This window comes from Lepisma saccharinum, chromosome 21 (genome assembly GCF_977018435.1).
Source record: "Lepisma saccharinum chromosome 21, izLepSacc3.1, whole genome shotgun sequence".
Classification (NCBI taxonomy): Eukaryota; Metazoa; Arthropoda; class Insecta; order Zygentoma; family Lepismatidae; genus Lepisma; species Lepisma saccharinum.
In genome coordinates, this window is record NC_139249.1 from 29,401,918 (window position 1) to 29,415,088 (window position 13,171).

Genomic DNA, 13,171 nt, shown 5'->3' on the forward strand with positions numbered 1-13,171 from the left:
TTCGTGCATACTTTCGTTATTCTGTCCTCCATATTCTTTATGAAATTTCTTTTTGTCACCTCACTTACATCACTTCTTTTGTGGCAGAATACCCCTGCTGCACACTTCTTCTGATGCCAAGCGGTTTCAATTTCTTCTCCTCTCTTCTTTTTCATCAATATATCAAGGTAGCTTAACTTGCCTTCTTCTTCTATTTCAAGTTCCAATAAAATCCCTCTTTCTTCATCAGGTATTTCTTTGGCAAAAATGTCAAGCTGCCTCTTTGTTCCCTTCCATATGCCAAAACAATCGTCCACATATCTGCAAAACAAAATTATTTTGTCACCTCCTTTTTCTATCACTTTCTTTTCCCATTCATTCATAACCAATTCAGCCAATGCTGGGCTTAGGCTAGAACCTATATTCAGTCCTTCACTCATTAACATTATTTTATCTCCCATTATACTGTAACCATTATTCCAAATGGTTTCCAGCACCTTCACTACCCTTTCACTATCCCATTCTCCTATAATTTCTTTTCCCATTCTCTTTTTAATAATGTCCAAAACGTGTCTCCTCTTGATGCTTGGGAACATGCTTTTTACATCTAAGCTAAACATTGTCGTCTTCATCTCATTTAACTTAAGTCCTTTTATGAGGTCTACTACTTGCTCACTGTTCTTAACCGCTCTGCTTTCTTGCTGTGTTACTAACACTTCAATAACTTTCTTTAATTTCTTTTCCAAGGGTTCCAAAATATTGTTTCTGCAATTCATTACTGGTCTTAACTTTATCTCCTCTTTGTGTATCTTTGGAAAGCCCTTCAAACTTGGTAGTCTTCCTGTCTCCTTTATGCATTTCTTGAATCCACTCCTCCTACAGTCTTGTATGACCCTTTCTTTTATAGTTTGTTCTTCTTCTGTTCCACAAATCTCCTCATATCCATTTTCTTTTAGGTCTTCAAACTTCCTCTCGTACCATTCTCTTTCCATCACCACAATTGCTCCTCCTTTATCTGCCTGCTCTATCACCACATCATTTCTTTTCTTGATTTTCTTCATCCCTTCCCTTTCTTTCTGACTCAAATTATCTACTTTTCTTTGTTTTCCCATTTCTTTCTTTAGTATGGCTGCTGTTCTTCTTCTAATCTTGTCTCTAGCTGGTTCTTCTTTTATATGGAGTACTGCTTCTTCAATGTCATATATAACTTCCTCATAATCTACATTTCTTTCTTTAACTTTGAAACCTCTTCCTAGTTTTAAAAAAGCTTCCTCTTCTTTTGATAGGTCTACATTTCCTATTACCACAACTCTTCTTCTGGTATCCTCTTCTTCTTCCTCTTCTCCCCTTTCTTCTTTCCATCCTAGTATCTCTCCTTTCTTCTTCAACTTTATTTTTATTTTCTCTCTAAATTTCTCCTGCCAGCTTTTCATTTCGTAAAAGGTATATTCTCTCGTAAAAATGGTGAGACCATCTTCAATAGCTTTTTCAATTCTTTTAAGGTTCTCCTTTATTATTTTTATCTCCTTTCTTCTTGCCCTTATTTCATTCCATATCAGTTCTTTTTCCATTTTCCGAACCAATATCTTCCATCTCCTGGTATTGCAAACCACTCCCTTCTTACTTATTTTTAATCCTTTAGGCGCTGTGCCTCTCTCCAAACATTTTCTCAGAAACTTCTCTTGTTCGTCTTTGTGTATTTATTTCCTCTTCAAGTCCTTCCAGTTGTTAATTTTCCTCATCAGAGAGGCACAGCGCCTAAAGGATTAAAAATAAGTATATATTGCAAACCACTCCCTTCTTACTTAAGAGAGAGAGAAATGCGATATTTAAACACACGAGAGAAACAGGACATGACATAGAGTGGGATGAGGCTAAGCAGATGGGAAGGGAGAAGAGAATGCTAGTGAGGAAATGGAAGGAAGCCAAGGAAATAGAGAAGAAAGGTGAAGAAGACACAATGAACTGGAATGGGGGACTGAAGTTAAACAAAGAATGGAAGAAAGTGTTAGAAAGAGTGGAAAGGACAAGAGAGAAAGAGGAGAGGAGAAGGAAGAAAATGAAGGAAAAAGAGCGTGAGATATAAAGCCCAATCCACATTCTATATGAAAGTATATATTTTTCGCCTTTTAGGTGAAAGTACAGTTCAATAGTGAAAGCCACCTGCTAGAAAGTTCCAAAACAACTTTCTAATAGTCTGGAGGGAGTAATGTTTTGTGTATATATAATGCCCTGTTTTTGGTATCTTGTTACTTTTGTACTTGATACAGAGTCTGATGAAGACCTTGCTAGAAGGTTGAAACATTACGTTTAGTTTATGTTTTTAATAAAATAAATTACTGCCTTGGTCAGCATATTTATATTTTTTCCTAAATGATAGGTAAAATGATAACCAATAGTTTTGCAGAGTTTAAAAGTACTGGAAGTCATGTAAAATTGACATTATTTCTTTATTTTTCACCAAAGTAGAAAATTGTATAATTAAACCTATTTTAACTCTTTATCGACTGATGGGACTTTAAACCCACATCCTACAAACGCTTGCCACATAACACATTTGGTTTCTGTCTTGGCGTGATTTGTGTCTCCCTCTTATGTGTAGTGTTTACTACTCACAACAAAAAGCAGGCGCTGCTGGAAGTATATGCAAGGGAGCAGTAAGCAATTTCTTAGGCCTAAGTGTCAGTAACGGAGCCATACTGACCTCATAAAAAAGCAGTAGTCTTAGATTTATGAAAATTAGATATTACAATAACTGTAAGTACCCCAGAAATTTTCATAACATATTCTTAGCTTACATAAATATAATAATAAAACAATTTTGATCAAATATGATCAGAAAGTTGTTTTATGAACAAAACATCACTTCGAACTGTGCAGTCCCGACAGGCTTCTGATGTCTACTTTGCTCGAAACAATATTAATATATTTTCCGTACTTCTAAACTAGAGGTATGCCCCAGAATTTCAAAACTGGTGGTATATATACAGTTTTTCTTAGCAGTCAGCGGTCATTTTGCCATTTTTCCTAATTTTGAGATTATTTTTTCAAGAATACTAGGCCAAATGGGAATATGATCCCCTCCAACTCCCCTTGCACACCCCAATGTCCTAGACAGCTCTTTTTGGTGCTGTAGGGCTATGGCACAAATATCGATATTGATGAGGATATTGATGGGCGACTTGCAGAAAAATCTCTGATGTAGAGACACCATTTGAACATAATAGCAATGAATATAAGGTAGTGAGTGGCATGCCCAAGGGGGTGTAGGCGGGGGTAAAAACACCCATCCCCCTGCCCCTTGGCCTAGTGTTTTTTTAAAAAGACCGTCAAAAAGGGCGGAAAGACAGAAAATAAGGGCTGGCTAATAAAAAAGTATATATAACTTACCCCTTTGCCAAAATCCAGGCAACGCCACTGTTGGGAGGTCAAGAGTGATGACTTTTTTTTATTATTTACTCTTTCTTGCTCGTTTGTCTTTTAATTTATATATTTGTTTTCAGAGGAGTTTATTCTAAAATGTGTACAGGTAGGGTGTAGATATTTTGCATGTAAATGTTGAAGGGAGTATATATTTCATAACTAAGCACCATATGATATACATAATTTCTCTGTTTATACACAAAACGTTAGTGGCCTGTTGGGACTTTCAGGTCCCATTAATTGTAATTAGTATTATTACAATGTCAGAAAAAGATTTGTTGTCAATCCTGCCAAAGGAAGTCTCACCCATACAAATAAATGTTTCAAACTTCTATTTTGTTCCATAACAAAAATTCAGGTTATAAAGGGTTAACATTCTGATTGTTTCATAAGCAAATCAATGAATATTTTAAATAAAATTTTGACCTGGCATCTGAATTTTCAAATTCAGTTCTAAAAAATATTATTTAAATATTTCAAGTTCACTTATGGAAATTTCCATTCGAGTCCAGCACAGATATTTCTGCCGTGCAATGCGCGACAGAACTAAAGAAGCAGTGTTGCTAATGGAGCAGACAGAAAAATCGCTGCAGTGCGCCGATGCACAGCTGTTACGTACAAGAAGGAAATTAGAGAATTCAGGTCTATCTAACGTTGAGTTTTAAACGTCATGCATTATACCAGGACTAGGATTAATATGTACTAACAAGTGGCTTTGTATGTAGCTACATACATATGGACTAAAAATTCGCAAAATATGAACTAACACATACGATGCCGGCTTCCACAACAATAACAAGTACATATACAGCCACTAGACGATAAGCTGCGCTGCTTTTTCTTTTGCTATGAACCAGGGCTGGCGCTAGTCATTTTGCCTCCCTGGGCGGTGGCGGTAGATGCCGCTCCATTTCGACCCCCTCCCCCCCCCCCGCCATTACGCAGCAAAGGGAAATTGAAAATTAATATATTCCTAAGTAAAACATCAAAATATAAAATAAATAATGAGACTTCTTATGCTATTTCAATACTATTAAGCGCAAAAGAATATCTCGCTCGACCACAGTTTTCAATACGCTTATTTTTTTCTTCTCTTCAAATTTTGCCACCCTGGCAGGTGGCACGGTTCGCCCTCCCCTTCTGCCGGCCCTGCTATGAACTTGGTCACCCATCAAAGCATGGCAATTTTAACACAGAAAACAATATGCATCGCATTAAGCAGCAAAAATGACAGCCTCCTCTTCCTCCACCTAAATCCCATCTTTCTCAGCAAACGTCGCAAACTCTCTTGACTTCCCGCAAAATGTATGTCCGCCTGTAATTTGACATGCAATTTTTTCAATGTCGGCACTTCATTTTCACGCAGAGCGTAGTCGTATATGCACCTACGGATAGGATAACGTTTTCATCGAAAGCGTCCACTGACGATTTGGTCGCTGGTCTTTGTCGTTCTTTCCCGGGAGTGTGGAATGATGTGGAGGGGCCTTCTGACATCTCAAGCGATTGTCTTTCGTTCATGATAGCTCTGATTGTTCGTTCAGGAACTCCAGTCGCAGCCGCTGCTCTCTTGCCAAAATGCTGTATTGGGATGCTAACACCTTCACTGGCTTCCTCCTTCATGAACTCGTGCACGTTGCTTAGAATTTCCCGAGCTTGGCTATGCAAGGTTTTTTGATTTCAACTTTGACAGAACTGGAGGCATTATGGAATTTAACGTTCATTAACAAACACACACTTTCACATACACACACGCAATACACGTACACAACGTCAAACCGGTAAAATACTTAGTATAAAATAAAAATATGGTGCTTCCAATCCAACAAAACTCACCGTCATTTTACCTGCCTTTCCCCTTCCGTGACAGAAATAGTGCTTCATTATTACAGTTGGCAACACTAGTTACTATCTAGCCAATGAACATGCACTGCATAAAAGAAGCAACCACTATGCCGTGCTATATTGCCACATTACCGTCCCTGCCGAACGGTGTGAACCGCGAGCTGGAGCGCTATTCAATTGTTTTCAATGATGTTTGCGCAACTGTGTCCAAGAATGGAATGACAATATGGCAACAATAGCGAAGGTTTTCGAGCAGGGTAGAACACGTGATACTAAGAGAGAGGGAGACGAAACGAAAATTGGTATCTACGCAACGGCAAATTTATGTGTGTTGTACTTTACCTTTTTTAAAAATTAACGAGCATGTGTTTTTAAATGTGTTTGTATTTTCGTTTCACGTGCATAATTAAATCAGACTAATAAGCATGTTTTTAAATTTTTTGCAATGTTGATAGCCGAATATTAAAATCTGTGTTGATATGGTAAGGAAGGCCACTCCGGTGCAAGAATTAATTACATTTAATTCAATCTTGTAATTAATTAATGAATTAAATGTTTTAAGATTATATTTCATAATGTGTAGGTCTTTCTTATTGGATTCATGGCTTTCTTCCATTGAATTTAAAAAAAAAAAAAAAACCTTCAGGCTGGCACCTGAATTATTTTAAGTTTTTCCTACCCCTGGTCTCGAATATAAGCAGCACCTCATTTTTTCATCCAATTCTGGGTAAAAAAAATAAATAACATCCTATATGTGCATAAATACAGTGCATAACAGCACAGAACCTCACCTCCTTTTGAAAGCACCCCAAACGAAACAGGGACCATAGGTCTGAGCAGCCCAAGCTTCCCCTCGCACACCCTGTCGAGATCAGGGTCCATTCCCCAGGCATGGAGGAGGGACAGAAGCAGCTGGGCAATCTCCATGGTGATATTCGTTTCCAGCATCAGAGCTCTTGGCTTCTTCGGGATCTTCTCTGAATCTGATCCTGATTCAGAGCCTGCAAATCAAATAAATTATGTTAATTCTTTATGATTGATAATAACAAATGTGAATTGTGAAAAAATTATTTTAATCAACTACAGATTTCGGCGATTCATTGCCACCATCCACAAATTGTTGTTCATTTTCGGACCTAGGGTGCAGATATAGAACTGTGGCCCAGCTAACATTAAAGTCTAATATCAGGTTTTCACAGCAAAAGGTAAGTGCCACAATAATTCAAACACCGTTTTCCATGTTAAGCTGTGAAATGTGCCATGCTTTATAATGTGGTAAACGTGAAATGTGGCTGGTAGCCCTCTAAGTAGTTCAAAGGGCATGTAAAGAGGTCACTAGTGTGCACGTTCTCACGGGCAGTGTGCAGAACGAAGCGATTACCCAACGCTTTCGCTTTTGGCACTTACAACATTTACCACTTTTAGTCCTCAATTGTTGTAACAAAAACAATGTATATTATCATTTTACACTAAACCTTTAGCACAAGTTCCTAATAGGTAGGTAAATAATTTATGGTCCTTCTCTTTCCTCGTGACGTCAAAAATTAACAAATAGCACAAGAGTACATATGACTCTCCCCTTTCAGTTGTAGAAAGGTCATATTTTTCCTTATTTCGTTGACATAACAAATTATGTAATTACCTCACACGGAGTTGTCTAAAACTAACAAAAAAGAGTCAATTAATGTAAGTGTCAATGCCAATAAAGTTTAAAAAGGCAATCTCTTTCCCTTTTGAAATCTAGAATTAACCAAGTAATAATAAATCATTCATTAAAGGAAGAGTAAATAGCGATTACCCATTCTTTTCTCTGTTGTCATCAGAAATAAAGTGATCCCACCGACACTATCTCTGAAGTATATGAAGTCATATTTTAAGCTTCAATGAAACTCATAGGTAACAACTAAAGAAAAACAGGGTGGTCACTCTAGGGCTACGATAAAATTCAGGTATAATTCCCAGTTTTCAAGGTGAACTTTTCAAAAATTCAGGGATACAAGCAGATATTTTCTCTCTTTCACCTTTTGTATTCCGGGAACTTTTCTAACATTGGAAGCAGCCCCGCCGCCCACCCAGCATCGAATGACATAGGTACCTGGGGGAAACCTGGGGGGTAAAGGTGGTCAGGGGAGTGATGCTGATCACATCACCCCCACTCACGACCGGATCAAGAAAGTGTGGGGTGTTACCCCCACACCCCCTATACACCTTCATGGCATGGTGCTAAGCACAGGGGAACACTGTACTTTAATTTACTTCACCTTATGTATTACCACCTTTCACCACACACACACAAATAAATAACAATATAAAGGTTCTGTGTGATTCCAATGTATCCAAAATTCTATGTATTAAAAATACAGTAAAAACTGCATATCCCGGAACCTCTATAAGAAGGAAACCTGTAAATACGGAAAAAAAAGTCCCCAGAACGGACCGATTTTATACCTGAGAATGACCTGCTTAAGGTGGAAACCTCCTTAACGTGGAAACGGAACACCATTTAAAGACCAACGAGATGTTTTTATTCTCAGTTAGATGGAAATTTCTTCCTTTATTTTTTTCGCTCGCAAGAAAACAATGCAATACTGTAAGTGGAACATGCCTCTCTTGCCACTCGGTTATTGGTAACATTCTCAATACGAAAGAATGCGCTACAATTCTCATAGCTGTTATGATACCGTTTCTTTCTTTCATCACTTAACCTCTTTCTCCACCTTCCTTTGTCTATTTTTCCTCTGTTCTTTCGTCATCTTTCTATTTTTCTTGTTATCTCTCTTTGATTCTTTCTTTTTTTCTTCACTTTTATCTCAATCTTTCTTCACCTCCCTTATTCCATCTTTCAATGCACATCGCGCTACGACGACAGGGGTCCCGGGTTCGAAAAGATACATAAGTACGTTCTGTACGTTCTTACAATATTGTAAAAAAGTGTACCAACATGTTGTGTAGTTACATAATTGTAATCTCTGCTATGCTTATTGCGACTGTTAGGCATTTTTATTCATGTACGTACATGCATTAGTACTCTACATTGTAAGTAATGTGAAATGTAAATCTGTCTTTCCATTATTTCCTGCAGCGCTCTATACTGTATTTAAAGTCAACCCTGTATAAGAAGGAAAACTGTTAAGACGGAAAATTCTGCTCGGAACCATCATGTTACGGAATAAACAGGTTTTACTGTATAATTTTAGGTGTGAAGTTTACATTTGCCATTTCACATATTCAGACTCGAAATACATCTACAAACACAAGTCACAAATGTTTCAGGATATACTAATCTATGAAAAATTGATATCTGTATGAGAATTTGAAACTCAAATTTAACTAATCAACTTCAAGATATCTTATCTTGTAATAGTCTTCTGTCTGCAAAGCACACTAACAATGTAAATGGAGCAGGCCCCCATGGCAGAGTGGTTAGCACATCGTGGTACGATGCCAGGGGTCCCGGGTTCAAATCCTGGCCTGGGCATGGATGTTTGTGAGTGTTCATTTATCAATTTCATCATATCATCACTCATCCCCATCTTCACAAATTAGCCAAAAGTGGCACAAGAAGTGAAGTAAAGTAAAGCTAATCAATTAATCAATGTAAATGGATTGAGAGAATTGTTTTATTTTCCATGCAGCGTTGTTTTCCTTCCTCGATAAAAATAAAACCTAAACTGTGAAAAACATGCCTCATGGGCATTTATAAATATGTAAAAATTAAATGGGTTTTGGATTAATAAAAGTTTCAAATTTTTAATGTCTATGGAAAAAAATTTCACGTAGATTTCACAGATAATTCCTGGAGCCAATAATTCACACATAATTCTTGGAATTCAAGGAATTCCATGTTGATAAACACCCTGAGATAAACTTGCGTATGGTGGAAGTTAGCAGAGATGGGAAAGTTACTCAATAAAAACAAAGCATTACAAATTTACTTTATGTTCCTTGTAACATGTTACCATTGCATTATCCCAAAAGTTATTAATTCACTTTCCATTGAAAGTAATGTTAGTAAAACATGAGTTTTCATACAGCAATGGCAGATAAGAAATTTTAATTGAGAGAAAGGGAGGGGAGGGGAGGAGAAAGAGAGGAAGAGGAAGAGAAATGGTCGCACCATATTGGTTTCTGAGAAAACTATAACTGACATTCTTGAACCGTGACACAATCACCAGAATATCTAGCAACAGGCTTTGAAATGATAAATTTAGTGTCAATGGTTTCTCCACTTAGTATGGATATTTGCCAAGGCAAAACATAGCCTACATCAATCCACCATTCAGGTGATATTGTGTCAATGTTAAAAATATATTGGCTCTAGCAGACTGCAAGTATCAACTGGTTGGTGATTCCAAGGTATTCCTAATGAGAGGAGAGACGAGGAAGAGCACCTACTGACCTTGTAAAGCAAGAAGCTGAACTGATACACAAACGGAACACGCCCTGATACAACACAGTTTGCATTCCTGAAGTTGACATAATGTATGGGAGGCACAGCTCAAGTCCAGACGATTGTCAGAGCACTTGAACTGAAAACTAATCTATTAGTTCTTTGACCTGTGCGACGACCGACGGCTCCTCCTAGCCTAACTCTGCCACGCCCTTGTAAAACTCCTTTTCTACATTACATCCAGCACGGATGGATATATTTGTATGCATACTTACTTATTTTTTAATGGTAGTTGTCCCGATTAACAGGGTAGACGATCTCAGTTAAACATATTGTCATGGTTATTGTCTGCTCTGGGACTCACCTATTCTCTCATCTGGATACGAGTGGGAGTGTGTGGCGGAGAATGATGCTGGCCACACCACCGAAAAAATGACCGATATTAAAAATGTGTGGAGCAGAACCTGTTCGCAGTGATTTATCCACAAACCCCTAACATCCTCTCGAAAATTTCCCAAATACCCAATATATGGTCATATTGGCTTCAAATTTCCCTTTACAGCCCTCTAAAAAAAAAGTCACACCCCCATGTGGAAAATTTTGGATAAACCTCTGCCTCCTACCTTCCCAAGCAATGCACAAGGGATAACTTTACTTTTTAAGTGGTTTCTTTAACTGTGAAATATGAAAAAAATAAACATTAGTGCAAAAAAATAGCTTCTTATGCGTTAATAAGGGAAGATGTGTGATTACTTTCTTATATTTTAACGCACACATCTTTTTTGTTTCATGAACGCCAGGCAATGGCCCATCCACATCCCCCCCCCCCCCAGAGCACGTCACGGGCTAAAGCAACTGCGGTGCCTGTTACTATGGCAACGTGAATCCACACCCAATCTTCCTTTCTTCTTTAGGAGTACGATTGACCTTGAGGCCCTCTTTAATTTATTCATGTCGTTCTTCTACCGCCCCATTTATCCCCCTCCCTGGCACAGGAAAGCGAGAACATGTACTACGGTGCGATTCATAACTTTCAATTGATAAGAACTATTGTTAAGGTTTCTGCTCTCCTATAGTTTAAAAGTCTTCGATATACTTTTCTCTGTTTATTGCGTACATTCATATCACTGGTTTTATCTGGCTTTGCGCATCAGAATTGCGTAATTCTCCACGTCGAGGTCGGGATTAGCGTATGGCAATATTTTTTTTCTTCTTTAACTTTCACCCTTTGAGTACAGAGCATAACAGGGACTAGATTTACAATTTAAGATGGGGCCCGATTTGTAAACTTAGAAACAAAAATATTGTTATGAAGACGCATTCTTGTTTTAATTATACACAGAGTGATCCACAATTGCACAACCTTAAATTTGGTTGCTTTTATTTTACGTCCCTTTCCTTATACTTCTGGCTAACTGCGGCGATGAGGATGAGTGGTGACGTAGATGAAATTGGTGAAGGGGCATTCACAAAGAACACTCATTCATGCCCTAACGACCAGAGAGAGTATGAATTTCTCTCCATGTTGCAAGTGAAAGCGGTTTTCCAATGTTTTAAAGATATGATGAATAAATATTCTAGAATCCCACACATTCCTTATGGGAATAAAAACGCAATAACTTTAACTTTAAGTTACGGCTAATCAAATGGGAGTTCTCGACTTTTCCGACGACATATAAAATCTTCAACGTGTCCTTTTCCATTCATGATATTCCAACGAGAACGAGTAAAATAATGCTCCCAGAAGTGTAATGCTAAGTTTTCTCCCCCTCCTACAACTATCCAGCGAACAGACCTCTCCTCCAGCTCGCCGATGTTTAGAAACTCGCATCTGGCTGGACACAAACTGTTCCGCGTGGTTTAACCCGTACCACAGACCATAGGCGTGTGCAGACCCTCTGATTAGAGGGCGGTTCAAAAGCTTTGATGAAAGTTCAGTCGGGAAAGAAAAATCTCATTTTATCTCTCTTTTAGTTTTATTACGTAATCACTTCATCCGCCCCATAGCAAACCAAATGCAAAAATGATATAAATTGTCTTTGAAATGTGCGCGCTCCTTTCCCTCCAAACCAAACTGTTATAGTAGCAACTGTCTGAAGTACTTAGTTGTTCTTACTTGTCCCTCTGGTCATTCGCCCCCCCCCCAAAAAGCGAACGAAGCGAGCAAGGACATTTTTCGATCGATCCAAATTTATATAAATTGAAAACAGTATTGATTTAATAGCGCGCAAAATAATTCATGGGATGCCGCATTCTCGTTTACAATTTTTCTCATTCAATCATTCGGCGTAGTCAACCTAAAAGTATATATTTTACACGTATAATTTGATTTCAGTCATAGTAATTCACATTGCTAAAATTTCAAATTCAAGTGGTGTTTTTTGAGATGGCAACACTATTACGGAAAAATACATTGTTTGTCACGTCGTGGAAAAAAAATATGCGAACGTCCGTCATTAGGGGGGGCAACTGCCCCCTTACGCCCCCCCTCCCGTGCGCACGCCTATGCCACAGACGCCTTATCAGGCTTAACCATGACGTAATCGCTTGGAAACGGCCTGCAGATCTGGTGCGGTGAGGCTTATGCATGGAAATGGTGTCGTCGTCTGCTTTGACATTTTGTTCTAATGTCGATTTTGTTGCACCGAGGGCGAATAAACTGAACGTAAACATATACTATCGACATTTTAAATAGTAAAATGAGATATCGCTATGTGAGAAGACATGATATTCTTGAAATAACGTTTTAAGATTTCGTCACTGGATTTTCCTAATTAACGCTTTTAATTTGCTTCAGGAAGAAGCTTTCCAGTGCGAGTTTTGGAAACGCGGTAAAAGTTATAATTTTATTGTTTATTACCCATCCCCCCAAGACTGCGGCAATTCGAAATCGAGAATAATTTGAATTTTGTTATTTATCGTCGTTTTTTGCCACTTTTCGCTAATCGCGACGATGATGATGAGTGATGATATTATGGCATGCATGAAGCAACGAGGAACCATGCCCAGGCCGGAATTCGAACCCGGGAACCCGATGTGATAACCACTCCGCCACGGAGGTTGGCGAGATCGAAAAAAAGACAAGATATACGACAACCAGATCTTTATGCAAGCGGACACAAGCTAACAACCAATAGCAGAATCCCACGATATCGAATGGATTAATGACACACCAGCAGCGGAAAAGGTGCTTCGGATCAGAGGAACAAAAACCGAGGAAGCGGCGGCCTTGAGAAGCTTCTCTCGGGAAGTTCAAGGACGGCGAAAGGCGTGGTCGCCGGCCGGTGCCCCTGGCAAGGCCGATCTCTGTCATCCACGCTTCTGTCCGAACGGGAATTACCGTTACAAGATCCAAGGAAACAAACGGGCAACTGAAGAGAAGCACAAGAAATCACGTGTCAGGTTTCCCAAAGGGAGGGTTGGTGGGTGTCATGTCATACCCCCATTTGGCCTAGGATGTACTTGGGTTTGGTTTGAGTTGGTGTTTTAAGTCCACTTTATGCACAGTAAGGCTAATCGGGACTGGACCTACAGTTT

General features: G+C 38.7%; 1 protein-coding gene across 11 annotated transcripts in view; it reads right to left on the reverse strand.

The window, feature by feature from the left end:
• Rbcn-3B (WD repeat-containing protein Rbcn-3B) overlaps positions 1-13,171 on the reverse strand; it is a 142,689-nt gene that overhangs the window by 23,016 nt on the left and 106,502 nt on the right. For all 11 annotated transcript variants that reach the window (XM_083143021.1, XM_083143019.1, XM_083143025.1 and 8 more), the window contains one exon: positions 6,036-6,245. In XM_083143021.1, coding sequence (XP_082999147.1) covers positions 6,036-6,245 — 210 coding nt within the window. The remainder of the gene's footprint in view (positions 1-6,035; positions 6,246-13,171) is intronic.